At 35.5% G+C, this 19,042-nt stretch overlaps 1 protein-coding gene across 1 annotated transcript in view; it reads left to right on the top strand.

The window, feature by feature from the left end:
* TTLL1B (Tubulin tyrosine ligase-like 1B) overlaps window positions 1–10,859 on the top strand; it is a 65,086-nt gene extending 54,227 nt beyond the window's left edge. The window contains exons 6-8 of the mRNA XM_083133549.1: window positions 4,128–4,358; window positions 8,427–8,536; window positions 10,663–10,859. Of these exons, the coding sequence (XP_082989675.1) occupies window positions 4,128–4,358; window positions 8,427–8,536; window positions 10,663–10,810 (489 nt within the window). The 3' untranslated portion in view covers window positions 10,811–10,859. The remainder of the gene's footprint in view (window positions 1–4,127; window positions 4,359–8,426; window positions 8,537–10,662) is intronic.
* Window positions 10,860–19,042: the final 8,183 nt, after the last annotated feature.

Genomic DNA, 19,042 nt, shown 5'->3' with positions numbered 1-19,042 from the left:
CCCCTCCCAACCGCCATGTTTTTTTAAAGAATATAATTGTGTAATGTAGTATATTTGTGCCTATATGTTTGAAGACCCAAATGTTCTGTCTTTTACCACCAAGTTTATCATTCTCGGAAATATTTTTTTTTCAAGTTTGTTTAAATTTGGATCCAAACCACAGTTCACTAATAGGGATCAAATCCAAGACCTCTTAAGAATATTGCTTATTCACTTTACTCCTCATATCTGATCGTTCAGTTTACAGTTGCAATGAAAGGAATTATGAAACAATTATAATAACCTACTCCGGACCTGGACTCTTATTTTTGTAAAACAATACTCCCTACATTCTCTAAAACATGGAAGTTAGCTTGGTTCTTGTTTACAGTACTAGCTATACATTGAAGACTAGGCACACACAGGAGATGTACTATCGTAACGAAGCGTGAGCCTGTACATTTTCAAGAAGCTTCAACCTGACCAAAGCTCATTCACTTATTCTACCAGCTGCCTACTCTTCTTAACATGTCAAATATGCAAAGTCAAGTGTAAACAGACTTCCTGGAGTACTGGTGTAGCAAACAGCTCACACAGGCAGTAATTTTGCTAAGAGAATAGGAATCGGCACGGAGGAGGTCTCCACTGCACCAGGGACAGAGGAGAAGGACACTCTGTGGATTGATTTGGAATAGTAAACAGCTCTCTTCGGTTTTGTCTTCGAACAAAGTCAGTCTTCCTGACTTAGCTTGAGAAGCAAGCCTTCAGTACAGGCTTACACTTCGTTCTTGGATTCGATCATCAGACTTCACGTTAGACAGGTAATTAACAGTGGCGAAGCGTGACATTTTTACATAGTCATCGCAAGACTTGCCAAACGTCAGGGTCAATCTTTCAACTGGAGGGGGAGGGGGGAAAACCTACATTGATAATGATGATAACAGTGTTCTTACGGACGTGTGAAATAGAGATGGCCAAATTCATTTTTTTTCTACGGAGTATATGATCGTAAAATAAGGAAGACTTAAACTTTCTTAAATTATAGGGCTACCCGAAAAATGGAAAAATTGTTAAACCTATCTCTCCAAAATTCGGATTGCCTCCGAAATCCGGGTAGTAAAATTTCCGAATCGAGATTTTAAATTTTCCGGAATCCTGATGTTTTTGACCATCCCTGGTGTGAAAGTAAGTATTTCTGTCACCTCGAGAACAAAAATCTTGATCAGTCTTGTCATGAAGTACTTCGTGTTTTGTAAAGCAAGAACATTATTTTCCGAAATCGATATTTGAACCGCAGGATAAAATAAAAAAAAATTATGTGAAGGAAATACAACTGCTCGCCCCCCCCCCCCCCACAGTTCTTTCTAGCACTAACGGTGGGGAAATGTATGCTTTTGCTTACTTATATATTTTTTCTATGTACGATTACTTTCATGTAGTCTGTGTAAGTTGCGTTGCGATGCTCTTCAATGTGTTTTTCTGTGAAAAACAAGAGCGTTGCATTCTTTAGGTCTACAGTGCTGGACATTCTGAGAAGTTTCATCTTGACGACGTCACAGAAACCCTGCCGTGTTTGTAAGAAAGGGGGCTGAAAAAAAAAGGTTTCTTAGGACCAGACATTCAAGAGTGGGGGAAAGCGGTTGAAGGACCTTGGATTCGCAGACCTGCTGCGATGACTTGGCCCACCTGACACCATTGCACTCAACAGGAAACGTAGCAGGACGGATGGACACGGGGGTAGAACTGGGCTCTCCCTTCGATACACTTAACTTAGTGAATCTCTTGCGTATTCCTAGCTGTTTCATGGCGTCGCGTGACTAATATTTTGCTCAAATATGAGAGTATTCAGACTTATTTTTTTACTACTTCTCTAAAATATTTAAAAAGCAAAAGTTTTATTATTTTGCTTTGTCATCGCCGCATCTTCCGATGACTGGACGCCTCGCCCCTGGTAGCCTTCCCTCACCAGTGGCGTACGCAAGGGGGGGTTACCGGGTTTAAACCCCCCCCTTGAGCTTTTGAAATATTATGGAAAATGCTATAGAAAAAAATTAAAAATGGCTAATTTATCACAATCAAAAATCTGCAACAGTAATAAAAATAAAAATAGTAATAATAATAATAATAATAACAATACTACTACTATTACTACTAATAATAATAATATTAGCAATACTAATAATAATAATTTGAATTATTATTCCCATGCAGCATGGAGAAAAGCACATTTCAAACACACGCATCTTTAATAGTGAATGCCTTGAAAATAAACACAAATTCTTGAAAATTAAATATGAGGGCAATTGTGATTTAAAAGAAAAAAGTTGTTTTGTACATCAGCTGCAACAATGTTCAAAGAACATGCATTTTTTTTCTGTGAACAATGAGCTTTAACTAAATAAGTTCTTGGTTCGTTGTAAGCTGCTAATGTAGACAAATGCTAGCTAGGCCTACAAGAACACACGATCACCAGTCCACCTTCCCATCGTTTGCTAGGTACATTTGAATTTCTGAAATCGAACTACAATAAGCTTAACTATTGTGAAATATTTTGTTGGTAAGAACAACGAGACAACCAGGTGTGAATTATAGTGCCCGTGCATAGTAGATTTTGAGAGCGGTATTGGCGTGTTTCTCATAAATCTTTACAGTGTAGTTTGGGATCCGTCGATATGTCTAAACAATCTAAGCGGCCGCAAAGTTCAATAATGTTGAAGAAGTGCTTTGTGAATCACCTAAAAGTGATAAATGTGTTGGAATGTCTATAAACTTACTCTTGAACAAAAACATACACTCAGTGGAGTGGAATTTAGCAACATGTATTCTCCTGCCTCATCATCATCCTGGGTGAGTTCCCATAGGTAAAGGTAATGTAAATTCCCCCATGCATATAGCACCGTGTCATGAAAGCACATGTAGTGGTGTGGTGGGGCTCCACACATTCTCAATCTCGGCCATTTTGCGGGTGATGTGATCAGCACCATGCTCCGGCAGCATTTATCCCCCAGGGTTGCTCTCAGGTACCCATTGATATGATGCTGGGTGCGGGAACAAGGCTGGATAAATTCTAACCAATTCCGGGGATCTCCCGTGAGGTTGTCAGACTAGACTACCGCGGCTCCATGCTGTGGCTCCTTGGCTGAGTTTCATATTTTGATTATTTCAATTAATTTAATATATTTGATTGTTTTTATGGACTATCATAAATAAATAACCACTGACTAGACAATTATTTCGTAACAAAGAAACAAAAAACTCCAAGGATTTGTTGACAATCGAATGACTAGAAAATAATTTTGTCCTATTGCTTTCATAAATATATTTATATAGATCTCTACTACTTAATAATAGTAGTGGTATTAGTAGTAACAGCAGCTGCATTAGTAGTATTATTAGTAGTAATTAAACTATTTAATTAATTATCAGTATTATTAATTAATTATGAATATTATTAATTAATTAAAGTATAATAAATTAATGGTAATGCGAATTTGGAAAAAGTTTTAGATATAACCCTCCCCTTGATGAAATCCTGCGTACGCTACTGTCCCTCACCATGTATGATTCAGGTTCGAAGTTTTAAAATCCAAGTGTTAACTGTTTGCCATTTCTAGTTCTTTATTAGTGTATCTTGTTACATTAGTACTTCTTGCACCTTACCACCAGGCTCACTATGAGCAGCAAGTTGCTCTACCATCAAGGATGAATGATTAAGTGAGCTACATTCCCAATAAGATCCCTCATACCTAAGGATATGATACGCTACTTAGAAATTTTTCATCGAAAAATGCAGGCTCATCCTGGTCGAGCCTGTATTTTTCGCTGAAACATTTCTACGTAGCTATACATTGTTTGAAATGTAATTCACGTAACATTTAGTATGTAATGTATTGAGTAAAATAACTTGTAATTTTTTGTTAAGTGAACCAGAATACTTTAAAGAGGACATTCCCGCTATAAAAGAAGATAAGCTTTGGCAAAAAATGAAGAAGAAAAAAAAAGACTATAATAACATTTGATGGATCACAATAGCAATCCGCGCGACCAATAACAATTTCTTTCCAGATGGTCACTACAATGTTAAGAGCAATATACATATGTAAGCCACACACCCGAATTTTTTGTGATTTTATGAAATTCACTTACAGGGAGAGTACAACTGCATGCATGGGGGGAAGCTAAGCGTGCAGAACCTGAGGCTGTATCTTGAAAGCACCAGAGGAAAAGCAATAACTGAGCAGCTGTTCAAATCAATATCCTGGCTTATAGTGCATTCGCTAAAAGCAGTAGCTCCCGTCATGGCCAATGATAGGCACTGCTTCGAGTGCTATGGCTATGATATCATCATAGATGACAATCTTAAACCATGGCTCATTGAGGTAAGTTAGGTAACATTTTATTCTTCTAGAAAAGTATAATTTCAGTTCTTGATGAAAGTGATATTACTGTTAGATGCATGGATGGTTCAACATAAAAGTGTCATTCCAAGGTGGATTTTCGGTGCACCCTCTCTTAATTGCTACCATGCACCCCTCCTAACTTTCCACTACCCCTTAATAAGAAACAAGACCATGTTATATGTGTATATTTACGATTTTAACTAGAAAAATAATAGCCTTATTTTTTTAAATACTGTAAGTGTTACTGTTAAAGAACATGTTTATTGAAGGCTTGTATTTATTTAATACCTATACAATTATAACAAAATAAAAGTAATCTTAAATTCCTATGTACTTAATATGTTACGTAGCAGTAACTTCATTTAATTTTTATCTACACAAATGCAACTCTATTTAAAACAAATAGCCACGTTTATAAGATCAACAATAAGGTTTTGGCATTACTCAAAGGGAATCCCCTGCCAAGTTGCCTGGGTTAGGAGGGCTTTAGGTCACACCTGGTTAGATTATTCCAAAACTTAAACCAACATTATGATAATATTTCATCTGGATTTGCCCCGAACCCTAGCTGAATCAGACGTTAGGGTTAGTAGTAATTTCGAATGATTTTTCTAATCCATAGGGTATCTGACTGCTATGCAGAAGAGCTGGCTTTTTTTTCAGCAATATCTGCGCAAGGAGGTCACAATATTGTGATTCAAAAAATAAAATTGATTGTTTAATGTGTATACTATACTTGCGTGTCAATTGTGGGGTTTTGCAATGACAAATTTGCTTAATATAAAAACAATTCTAAAACTAAAACGATTGTGAAGAATAAATGAAAAATGACACTTGGATTTGAAACAAATGACTCACATTAGGAAACTCTGCAATGATTATCACGGTTGCAGTTCCAAGCACCAGAGCCTTGTTAGCGAGGATTAAAGATAATTTGGCATTTTAGTGACCTTATTAAGTGACCCCTTCCATCCCTCAAGAACTGGAAAAGAAGTGGTTAGCAGAAGTACCTGTGAATATAAAATACATGCACTACAATTACGTAAAATATAGAGATGTTAAACTTCAAATTAGTTAAAGCGTATCCTGTCTTAGGAGTGTGTTTCTTTAATTCCTCTCCATTCAAGACACCACTACGATATTCCAAATTTGAAAAAAACTAAGTGTGTTTAGAATTCCATCTAGGTCATTCAAGTAAATTTCCATGCTGTTTGCTTTTCCTGTTGTCTGGATATCTGTAGTTTTATGGCGCCATAAACCTATTTTCTATCACACACAGATATCGAGAAAACAGCAAAAACAAACCACATAAAGATTCACTTGAATATTGTAGAAGGAATGTTAAACAGATGTAATTTTTGAGAATTTTGAATAATATGATAGCAGTTTTTTGAAAAAATTACAAATAAAAAAAATTACTAGCACAAGCCGAAGATCCAATAGCACCAGGAAGTAGGAACAAAACACTCTGACATGTTAATTTAAAATAATTAAAAACTATATCTAGTTGCACTGAATCATCATAATTTTTCTTGAACAAGGTATGTAAAAGTTAATAACAAAATAGAATAACTATGCATTTCAGTAGAATAACTGCATGAAATGTAGAAAAATAATGAAAAAGTCATATTCACTCATATGTTGGTTTGAGTAGAAAAGTCTCCCTAAGCTGATTTCCACAGCAAATGGTTGGCACAACATGCTACAATGCAAGGGTCGTGTGTCAATGCAAGTGTCCTTTCATCAATTTCATCATATCATCACTCATCATCATCATCATGATTAGCCAAAGTGGTACAAAAGCAAAGTAAAATCAAGCATACCAATTGAAATCAATATTTTCCATAGATATGCAGTATTTCTAATTTGATTATACAATAAAAACAATATTTCTCTTGTAGTCTACAGTTATTACAAGCATGAAATACAGTTTCTTGTTGTTACATTTCAGAACACACGCTCCTTTCATCAAACATTTCAGATTCAATTTTTTTTTTTAAAAAAAATTGATCAAAATTTTTTATCTGAAATAAATCAGATGGCTTATTTCACAGTTAAGTTGCTATATTACAACAATGTAACATTGACCACATCCATTGCATTTTGTAAAAAATGTTTAAACATTGTTATAACTGTATCTTTAATCAAACTAAAAATAATTGTCTGATGAAGGGAGCATGTGTTCTCCTGAAACGTCACAATGAAAACTGTGTTTTTATGCTTGTAATAACCGTAGACTACAAGAGAAATAATTCTACAGTGCAAGCAATGAAAATATACAATAAAAAATGGATTAGTTAACTAAGGAGATAATGCCGAATGGAATTTGTATGAAAATTTTATTTTACAAGTTAACCAGTGGTGTGCGGTGATAATTGAGGCAGGGGAACAGGTCACCTGCACTTGACCCCTCCGCATGGGTGTCTTAATATAATAAGGTAAATCAAGTAAAATTCAACCCTTATTGAAATGAACCAAATAAATATACGATACATATACTGTATTACAAATTGTCAGAAGTCACAAACATGAGGCACGTTAAAATTATATGACAATAATAATTTTAAAGCAAATTCAAATTCTTTATTTGCGTGGGTGAGGTTCAGCCTGAGGCTGTTCTGCCACCTAACCTAATGTGATATAATATAAAGAAAACATTAAAAATAAAATTGTTGATGCGCAACAAAGAAAAATTTGATAATATAAATTTATGAGTGATCAGAGAAAAAAAAATGTTTTATCGGAACCTGTTTCATCTCTTTATTCATAGAATAAGTTGACGTTTTTTCATAGAGTTGAGTATTCTTGTAATTCAAATGTCCTCAATGCAATAATGGCACACAGATGGCAGAGTTTTTTCATGACGTTCGCTAGATTAGTAGAAGTTGTTAATGTGACAAAACCCGACCTGTTCCAGACTCCCTTCTCAGGATTAAACAAGGACAACAATATTATTTGCCACTGGAAGAATATACAGTTAATCATTTTACAGAGTTGTAGTAACTCGTTTGAAAATGCCTTGTGTATGATTTAGTTTTAGTTTTTAATAGTTAGGATGTGTGTTGGTTTGTTGTATTTTCTGCAAAGCTCAATGAAATAAAGGCTTTCGTCAGCCGGTCGATATAACAACACTCTCAACATTCGCTTTCTTGTCCCGCCGCTGAGTGTCTTGAAACTTTGGTCTTGGGGTTGGTGGAACAGGTGATGTGAGCTGTTCCCTCGAAAGCTATTTCCCAGCATTTAGCCAAGGCATTTAGTAGACGATTAGACTCTAAAAGATTTTTCCAGTTCGTTATGAATGTCAGACGCAAATTCTCAACGGGATTAGGAAGTTATAGACTTTCTACATTCAAAAGTATCACTTATGACGCGATTAAACTTCGGCACATAGCAAAAACTGGAAGAAAAGCGAATCCGCAATACCTCTCTGAGGGGACAGCTAGTGTGTTCAGGTGCCGTGGGGATCGTTTACCTTCGTGCGTGGTCGGAAATACTCGGCGTCAGACAGTAGAGGGTGAGAACCATGATGCATTGGGGGTAGGTGACGTAAACAAACGTCCAGCAACGGTGAAAGATTTTCTTCAGTGTTACTTTTGGAAACGTTGATTTCGGGAGAAAGAAGTGTTTTTATTATGTTAATATAAATAGCTCAAAAGCAAGATAAGTAGGAGGGAACAGCCTGTTCCCTCTGTTCCATGGAGGAACCGCCACTGAAGTTAACCCTACATAAAGATATGACATGCATTCTTTTCAAAACATGTTCGTAGCTGCAATTCAATTTCTAACCTATTTTTTACTGTTATCGTGACAAGGATGAAGGGCATAAGACACAAAGTTCAATAGAAGAATACTTAAAATTAAATGCTTGATATTTCACCAGTCTCATCTTCACATCATCACTACATGGAATTATCAACCTTGGATGATGGGAAATTATCCAAACATCAAGTTTTGTGTCATGTCAGTCTACATTCTGATCAGAATTTTCAATCAGCTGGCACTAACTATTACGACCAGATAATGCATAGTTCTTTCATTTAATTTTAGGTAAATGCATCTCCATCCTTAACTTCTACTACAGTGAATGATCGTATCCTGAAGTACAAATTGATTGACAACATGATATCTGTTGTGTGTCCACCTGACGGAATGCCAGAGTATGTATTGTATCTATCATGTTAGTTTAGAACACAATTAAGTACTTACAGTATCCACATGTGTATTTTTCTTCTTGTTCTTATTAATTTCATGGCTGTTGTTCATTTTCTCTGCAAATGCATGGTTCTTTTTGCACTGTGGGTTTTCTTTTTGCCTGGTTGCCAAGTTGTTTGTTGCAAGTGATATGATATTGCTGTCATCTGCTTTGAAAAAAGCCTAACCTTTAGTGGACATGAACCTCTCCTGCATGATAGCCTCTACAGATGGAAACTTTTCAAGAGCGCACTGAAAAATCACTGCATTTTTTTAAAAAATTAATAATGATAGCTCGAGAACTAATTGTTCTAGAGAGATGAAATATATATATATATATATATATATATATATATATATATATATATATATATATATATTTTACATGACTTTTAGAAGATATAAAATTCATACACCATATCTGCCAATAATATAAGTTAAATGAAGAAGAAATTCTAAATTTTATAATGAAATTGGTATTCGGCACACCCTGTGGCCACCAGTTGACCAAAGTGAACAAACAGAAAAAAGGTAGCAGTACTGCGAGGTTATGGAAAAATTTCTGGAAAATCACTTCTAGCATCAGGAAACTGGATGGAAGCACGACAGAAGACCACTCATTCAGGATATGTAATGCCCATCACTCAGTTTTGAAAAAAAAATTTAGAAGTAAAATATATAAACAAAAAGTAGTAGTTGAAGAGTAAACAGCTGATTTATAAAATCCATCCCATAAATGTTGAGAAGGGAAATCAACATTTTCAAACTCAGCCTGTTATAATAGTAACAATGGATATATTGTTGTAATTTCAGTATATTATAGCGTAACATGTATGTATCTAAATGTACAAAAAAGACAGAACTGAATTATCATCAGTAGTTTTCAAGAATTGAAGTGTTAATTGCTGCCACATGGGAGGTAGGTAAGATACTGGCCCTCACAGGTTGTTACACATGTTTTTATTATTATTGTGTATATATTTATTTATTTATTATCCTGTGCATTAAAGGGCAGATGCCTGTTGTGCGCAGGATAATAAATAAATACATATATACACAAAAATAGGGAAAAATTAAATTTTGTGTATGCAAACATAATACACTGTCTTGAATTTACATTACGCCATCTTTATGATATCTCAAACAATAAAGTATAGTCACTCTGCCTAACATCTGGTCCCTAGTTATAATTTTCAAGTATCCGTGTTGAGATCAGTGGAAATTGGTAAGGGGTACCATTATCAGTTCAAATGTTATCAGTCTTATTGTTATTATTATTATATAACTTGGCCAATCTGATGCAAATAGGCACCCTGATTAAAATGTATAATCACAAATCAGTGTTGCAAGCATGGGAGTCGCCAGAAAATTTTCCTAGGGGATGTCATGGACACCCCCTCCTCTCATAAATATTGTGATTCAGACCAGTGGCATATGCAGAAGTTTGTCAAAGAGGGGTTCATTTTTTAAATTATTGCATTATCAATATTTTAAATTATTATTATTACTACTAGTAATAGTAGTAGCAGTAGCAGTTTTAGTTTAGTTTATTTTAGCATCCAATAAGTTTATTATATGAATAATATAGTACTTGTTACAACGATGTTTACATAATAGTTACTTCTAACATTAGTAGCAGTAGCAGCAGTAAACGCAGTAGTATAAGAAGCTTCGGAAGGTGTGAAAGTTACAAATTAGCAGAGTTTCAATGTTGCAAATTATGAACGTTTCGTACCAAATTCGATATCTCAAGATAATTTTTAAACAATGACGCAAAATGAGGTGAAATAAAGTGCTTCCTTTATAAATTGCCATAAATTGAAAAAAAGTAGATAGAAATTTCCGGGGGTGGGGGGGGGGGGGTCGACCGACTGGCTCGACCCCCTCTGCCGACGCACATGGTTGCAACTAAATATGTTGATTGCACGTAACTGTTATCTGCAAGTTATACTCCACCCCTGTTTGAAAATATTTTGTCCTCATTTTCATGTGAACTCGTTTATATTTATAATTGCAAAGCATAACATCTGTCTAGATATTAAAGTTGTTTACAATAATCTAGAATCTATCTTATTCTCTACTTCTTTTCTAGCGTGAAATGGAATAAAGTACCATCGTCAGAAGCCCTAGGAAACTTCGAACTGCTCCTAGATGAAGAACTTGCTGCGCAGGAGGAAGGACATTCCCTTTACAGAAACCGTCCGGATACTACCAAGGGGCATGCGAGCAGGTGGAAGTAGGAACTTACACACAGCTACATTAAGAAATAATGTAGAAAGGGTGTATAGAATTTATACATTTTTTGGTGGTGAAAAGAGGACACAAATATCTAGCTCAACAATAAAGTGCATTATCACTACGTAAGTTTGTTCTTGAATACAATTATTACACCAGAAGCAGGTGGGGATATAATTTGGAATTAACTGACATGGTATCAATTCACCATATACAGGGTGTTTCTATGACCATGAATCAAACTGACACAGTGGATGGAGACTGACCTAAGTACCAATATGAGATTAGGAATCCCAGTACAGAAATGCATCATTAAAAAGTTAACAGTCAAAACTAGTTGGAGCTGCCTTTGAGAGTGGAATACGACAACTGAAATATGTGACTTGTAGAATTAACCCTGCGTTGGTCACGCACGGTCTCTTGATTCGGGTGCGAGATTTTTAACCTCGTTGTTTATTAATGATTGTTTTGTCAACACCCTCCCTCTGTCTAGCTGAGTTTCTAACCTTCCTCTTTTACCCCACGATTTTGTTTTGTGTTAATAAGACATTTGAGCTGCTAGGAGGTTTTCGTTGAAGCCCCTTGATGTCTGAGTCCATGTGTGGCTATAGGCATACCCAATTTTTACTGAATGCCGTTCCATGCCCTATTAACAAAGATTACCTTTTTATAATTTTATAGAATTTCCATGTTTATAGTTTTATAGAATCTCAATTGCTGAATGAGAAGATCTAGTAATAATTGAGGATTTGGCATTTTAGACCATAAATTTGGCATATTTTAAAAACCCAGTCTCTGAGAACGTGCGCGACCATCGACGTAACTTTTCTCGCGCGACCCACGAAGGGTTAATATGGACATTCAGGGTGCACTGCCTGGCAGTAATGGCTGATGATTGGGTGCCAAGCCAAGGGACATACTTTGAATCCTCTCCTGGCACGAATCATTGCTGCCTATGATATTGTCAGAACAACTCCACGGATATTAGAGCGAATGCGACAGTTTCTTGTGATGCTGTTATCAATGAGGGGGTTGCCATTCGCCTTCAAGTTCTACGATACAATGTAATGTCCATATTAAATCTACAAGCCACATCTTTCAGTTCTCTAATTCCACTGTCATCAACTAGTTTTGGCTTACAACTTCTTAATGACGTGTTTCCAGACAGGAGTCCCTTATCTTATATTGGTACTTGGGTCAGTCTCTATTTACCCTGCCAGTTACGGTCACAGAAACACCCTATATATAAATATTAGAAATAGAGTGGGGGAATTGAAGTTTCTCTATTTTTTCCAGTGTTATTAATCCTTTTAAAAATCAATTCTTACAAGCAACACTGAGCTGTTATCAATCTGAACTGTTACTCATACCACTCTTTTTGGGAGGTTTCGGACCGAAGCACCAAGCGACATTGGCCCCTTCAGTATGTAAGAAAGCATTCATGGCACATGCGAGAACAACAGGTATCAAAACAAAACAAGCATCCTACATAGGATGGGTCCAGGCTGTGTCTAGGCACCAGAGCTTCATCAGCCTGCAGCAATGTAGTTACCGAGGTGCATTACGTGAAAGTGAAGCTGCCTTTTGAGTGTCTTAAGTGACCTTACACCCCAAAAGTTTAATTATTACCTCAAGTGTAGCACATACTCAATGTGTAGATCACTTGAACTGTTGAAACAAAAAACTGTGTAAATTGTACATCATCAAAATGTCAATTTCAAGAAATTTATATTAAATATTTCTCACTAGAAGAATAGAGGTAAAGTTCCCATGTCATAGGGGATATATTCTTGATCTCAGGCATTTTGGAGGTGATGTGATCAGCACCATGCTCTGGCTGCCTTTACCCCCCCCACTAAGGTACCTATTGATTTGAGGCTGGGTGAGCCCCAGAGCCACTTTATGCAGGGACAAGGCCAGAAAAATTCCGACCTTAGATCACCCATCCCGGGTCTCAAACGTGGGTCTCCTGCCCCTAGACCACCGCTCTCACTAGAAGGAAAAAAAGATCAATCAAGAATTGGTGGAAAATGATCATCTGTGAAAATAATGAATAAAAACACCTTTAAAATTTTATTTATGTGAAAAATAAGTAATGCACTTTATCAAGTAATCAATGTAAATATTACAAGCACAAGTGTATTATTATTCTAGAACTATTATGGCAACAATAACTGTTAAAAATCATTAAAAAATATTCTTTATCATTAACGAATAACAATAAAGTTGTTGCAATTAAACTTTTACCTTACATTACACATGGAATGATTCTCCAGTTTAACTTACTCTCTCATGAATACGTATTATTAGATTTTCTTCTTGCATTATCTGCAGAGAAGAATCGCGGAATCGAGATCTTGACACACCAATGACTTTTTTTCTTTTTTGAAAACTTGTTTCATAAAGTAATGCTGATATTGGACATGCTACACATGTAAATTAGTTATGACATTAAGCCATTCTTTCACTCCTCGTGTGAAGTTTCTTGAAGTTTGTTATGGCACTCTTAAAGTTGCTTTTTCTGCAATGCGTGGTGTTCGTTCACAAATGAACTACGCAAACTGGGAGGCTTGTTTGTCACACGAATATAGTTTGCTACACTGCAGACAATGCATATACATGGTTGCTTTAAACAGCAAATTTTAAAAAAAAAAATACAGTATAATTTTCAACAGAAAATGAAATACCAAATAATAAAAAAAAAATAACGGGTTTCACCAATTTCATGAGACCAGTTATTTTCATGTGAATCACACATTTCACCATGACTAAGGAATGCACCCATTGTAAATTGTGAAATGCTAGATCTCTTTATTAATCCTCATAGAAAATTCTGAAGAATTTTTGTGTGTATTGAGTTGTTTAGATATTAATCATAGTTTTCACAACAATGTATTAGAAGTACTCGGGCAACAGGATTCACATGGAGATTCTCTTGAATAAAACAGAACTTTTAAAACAAATGCAATGTTTTAAAACATCTGCATAGTTCTTTAAACTGCTAGCACACAGCATCCAGCAAACTTTAAGCGGTATTTAGTACATACAGTACAAAAACTACTTAATATGAATACAAAAAATGTACATGTGGTGGCTAAATATTTATCATCCCATACATTTCTACAAGGGGCAGACTGATATAAGATTATGGAGATGTGACCTAAATGTACCAATACTGATATTCTACCTATCCAATATATAACTACCAATATTCTGCAGGAAACATGAATGGTTCACATTTACTTCTTTTATAAACCCCTGAATTGGGTGGCTGCCTTACAAAAAACACATTGTATATTAAGACATTTACTTTAACGCCACAAGGAACAGTTTCAGTGTCCAGCCAGCTGGAAAGACCCTAAACCACTCATCCCAACATTTCCCCACTGTGAGCTGGAGGAGAGGTCTGTTCGTTGGATGGTTGTAGAAGGAAGAGAAAACTTAGCATTGAACATATGGGAGTATCATTTTACTTGTTCTCTTTGGAATAGCAAACTTTCGATGCAGTAGAAAAACACATGAATGGAAAGAGGACATGTTGAAGATTTTGTTTGTTGTGGGGGGGGGGAACTTCCATTTGATTAGCAGTAACTTGAAGTTGCTTCTCTACAAGGACTACACGGGATTCTGTAAATACTTATTCATGAAATTTCTTACATATCATATTTAGCTTAATAATTAACTTTCAATCCGACAATATTCAAAATAAATGCACACCTGGTGAGAAACTGTTACTCTTCACCTTCATTGAATTACACTCTCTTTAATTGAACTCCAAAGGGAAACAAAAAAAAAATCAAATTAAAAATTTTAAGAAAATCAATGAAACAAAACTGCTGTACTACAGTATAACCAAAAGTTACGAACACACAGTAGACCTTGCTATCAGCCACATAGCCAGGGGGAGGGCTAAGGGGGCTGAAGCCCCCAAATATTACAAATATATAATTTAAATAATGTAGTGGTAATTTATTTTACTTCCTTAGCAGGAAATAATTATTATTAAAATGTGATGCTGATCACATCACCCCCACTCATGACCGGATCAAGAAAGTGTGGGGCGTTACCCCCACACCCCCTATACACCTTCATGGCATGGTGCTAAGCACAGGGGAGCATTTTACCTTTTTTACCTTTACTTTAGCAGGATTAAACATTAGATCGAAAAAAATTTAGTGTATTATACAAGAACAAAGTTATATTTTTATATTCTACCATTTAATCCAAAGAAAAATGGGTCCACAGCTCTCAAAATGTATAGTTTTCTTTGTGCGAGGTCACACAATATAAACTTTATGAGTAAAATTTGGCTCTAACATTTTTTTAACAGAATGTGTAAAAGTTAATAAGAAATACAATAACTATGAATTTCAGTACACTAACTGTACAAAATGCAAGAAAAACAATGGACAACAGTTGTGTTGGATATTCACTCATATGGTGGATCAAGTAGCAAAGTCTCTCAATTTGTATAATAACAGTAATAATAATAATAACAATAAATTTGGATTAAAATTGGTTTATTTTTAATAATAACTTATAATAGTTATTATTGTAAAATGACAATTATAACTTTGGCAATAATTATTATTATCATTATTATTTCTACTAATAAAGTTTTATCACTGGCGTGCCTCCCTCTACAAATATTTCTGGCGATGTCTGTGCTGATAAGAGATGAGCCCCCGAAATAAAATCCTGGCTACGGGTCTTACTATAGATATTGCCGTATTTTGTGCATGGCTCTATACTGCACCTTTCTTCCTCACATCTCTTTCTATGTCTCTAAGAACTTTTACCTTTTCTATCCATTTTTAAGGTGATATATGCACCACACTTTGACATTGCGAACAGCATACCCTGACTAATCACAACTGACAACTGAGGGCAGTCAAGGAGACTTCCACAAATCGTTGAGTGGACGAACACTAACACGCAAAAGTTTATTGAGGAGGGTGGAGGATGCATCAAACATAAACTTTCTTATCCCTAAGGCTGTTTATGGACATTCAAATTATCCAAGTAAAAGGTTCGAAAATTCAAGTTGCATATGAACTTTTAACATTGGTTTCAATAGAAATTTCAAGGGAAATAAACTTTTGTTTGAATTACTGAATAATTTGAATTATCAAAGTTTGAATTAGAGTCCACGGTACATTAAAAAAAGCAACAAAATGGGACAATTTTGCACTATATTACAGGCTATTTATTAGGGATGGGCCGATATGAAATTTCTACCCTTACTGATAAAATACTGATGCATTTAGTGATACTGATAACTGCTATTCTACGAATCAGACAAAAAATTGCAAACATTCCTTGAAAAACAAGAATGGTTCAGTAATCTCAATCATTTATGAAAGTAATCAAGTGACTGCAATGGGCTTCTGCCTTACAAAAATAATTAACACTATACAAAACCAAGATGTATAATTGTGTGTTCATATTCATAAAAATATTAATGAAATGACAGAATTTTGCACTAAATTACATGCTATTTATCAACAATTTTATTGACAATCTATTATGCCTATATCAGTCGACATTAAACTTATTAAACTATTGCATCCCTAATTTCAAAACATAAATATTTAGCCACTTTAAGTGTGTTTTTTTGTATTAATGTTAATAGTTTTACTACAACCATAACATGGATATGAAAGTAAAATATTTATTATTATTAATATTATTATGAAAAGTACACTAATGCCAATGGGAATTTAACCAAAATAGCTATGAAAACATAGAAAAAGGCAATTAAAAGAAATCTACAATTGATGTTTTTGTAATGAAGTGTCACGGAAGAACCATATTTCAACTGCTCTGTAGTATCAAATGCAAGGTAAGCACACTATAACATTCGAAATCAGTTTTGATTGTCATAACTTGGAGTACCATTCCATCTCTGACTCATAGGGCACACACAGAACATATTTGTTTTGTATTTGTACCCAATGGGCAACAACCAAAAATCGCATGACAATTACCTATTCAAATTAAACTAACTCATTATTACAAAAAGAGAAATGATAAAAATATTATTAAAAAATACAAATCCTCCTTTTGGAGAATTCTAGGCACACAATCTAAAAATCACAGCACCTGTCTGTTACAAGTAAACTTTTATGTGTACACAAAACTTAATGCTACCACATCACGTGATTTCTTCCCCTCCAAAAAAAAAATATACTTCTCACTTAGTAGCACAAAATATTCACTACTGCTTCAAACTGACTTGATTGTAAGTGCACATTTGAACATGAACATACATTTGTGTTTGTGAATCACAGTGTATAAGTACAGTGAATCGCAATAGTGTCACAAGGACCATGATAAACACCTTTGAACACAAAACTCACACCACACACATTATTGTACTGTATTCTTGAACATTATGTATACACATAATACTATTGCACTATAAAGTGAAATACCATATCCACAATGTAAAACAATACAATTGTAGGATTAGAGGCTGAACTATCTTTCCTTCCCTCCAAAACATGCCATGCCTCCATTGAAAGATGAATTGCCTCTGCATGTTACAGCTTTTCCCCCCTTAATGGCACTGTGAAATACATGTGCGACACAAAAAGATTGTTTGTTGTGGTGTTAGTGTTTGTAGTGCTTCTAGGAGGTTTTCGGCATGCAAGAGCTTTACGTTTGGATGCAAAGGAGATGGTGGTGCAAAACCAAATAGAAAAAGCACCGTGAGAATTCTTGCAATGTGGAAAGTATGCCAGAGCCTTTATGGTGAGGCAGGCAACATGAGTGTGTCAGTAACAATCTCCACTTGACTTACCATAGGGGTGGCAGAAAGCTAACAGAGTTATGAATAATGCTGCAAACTATTCACTATATACAGGGTGTCTACAAATAATTGGAGCAGTTTCAAATATTATTTGTAACTATAGTATTAGATGTAATTTGTTCGAATGTGATGTTAGAAGACAAGTATCTCACAAAGTTTTGTTTCCTGTTGCATGTGTTGTACGTTTCCGCCATTTGCTGCTAGAGCACAGCAATGGTTAAGATGGCAACAAACAGCGAGAAAGCATACGCTGTTCTCAAATTTCATGTAAGTCACTCAGTGACAACAGTTCAGCAACGATTTTTAGAAGGAAGTTCAGTAAACATGCACCCAGTGCAAACTCCATACAGCGATGGTATAAACAGTTCACAGTGACAGCATGCCTCTGTAAGGAAAATTCAAAGGATCATCCTCTAGTGCCTGAAGAAACAGTTGAGCGTTTACAGGCCAGTTTCATGCACAACCCCAAAAGTCAAGGTGGAGACGAAGCAAGGAATTGGATGTTCCACGAACGGAAAAAGCTGAAGTAGAAGTCATACCGCTTGCAGTTGCTGCAATCACTAGAACCCTAGGAAAAAGTCATTCGCTTTGAATGTTGTACACAATTTCGATAGCTTATGGATGAGCATGATGACATTTGTGACAAACTTGTGTTCAGTGATGAAGCAACATTTTGTCTTAGTGGCACAGTGAACAGGCACAATGCGAATCTGGGGAACAGGAAACCCCCACGACGTTGTTGAGCATATTGATATGCTGCATAGAGTTTGGGAAGAACTTGATTACAGAGTTGATGGTTGCAGAATCACAAAGGAGGAACATATCGAACACTTGTAATGTGCCACTAAACTTGTAGAGTTTCTCTACAAAACTGTGAAGTTACTTCAAGATACGATCAATAATACACATACCATAACATTATGAAACTGTTCCAATCATTTGTAGACACCCTGTCTTTAAAAACAGCACACTGGTTATTTTACAACAGGTAATGTTTCACACTATCAGAGAATCAAGCAGTGCTCAAAGTGGAAATTCCTAGGGTCGTTTTCACGTTCAGAAGACACAACGGCGCTTATGGAGAAACCGCACAGTGTTGCCAATACAGCGCTAGCTCATGTCGCCGGGAAATGATGACCTTCATTCACAATGAAGGTGTTACATATTTTGTGTATATAATGATAATTATATGTAATTATTAATATTAATATTATACTGTGAACGTTACAGTTACCCTTTTTACTATGATCCATTGTGATCACTACACACGCGAGTGTAATGCACGAATATGACACTTCAGAAATCACTTAAAAAAGTAAAAATCACTGAGAGCTCACACAACTGAAAACACTTTTTCGGGAGAGGGAAAAAGTCTAAACAGACCAAAGCAGATCTCTCACTCAAGTAAGGGGAACCTGGCACATGG

Source organism: Lepisma saccharinum, chromosome 13 (assembly GCF_977018435.1).
Source record: "Lepisma saccharinum chromosome 13, izLepSacc3.1, whole genome shotgun sequence".
Lineage (NCBI taxonomy): Eukaryota > Metazoa > Arthropoda > Insecta > Zygentoma > Lepismatidae > Lepisma > Lepisma saccharinum.
Note: the sequence above shows the minus strand (reverse complement) of the source record. Positions and strands in the feature narration are given on the sequence as shown.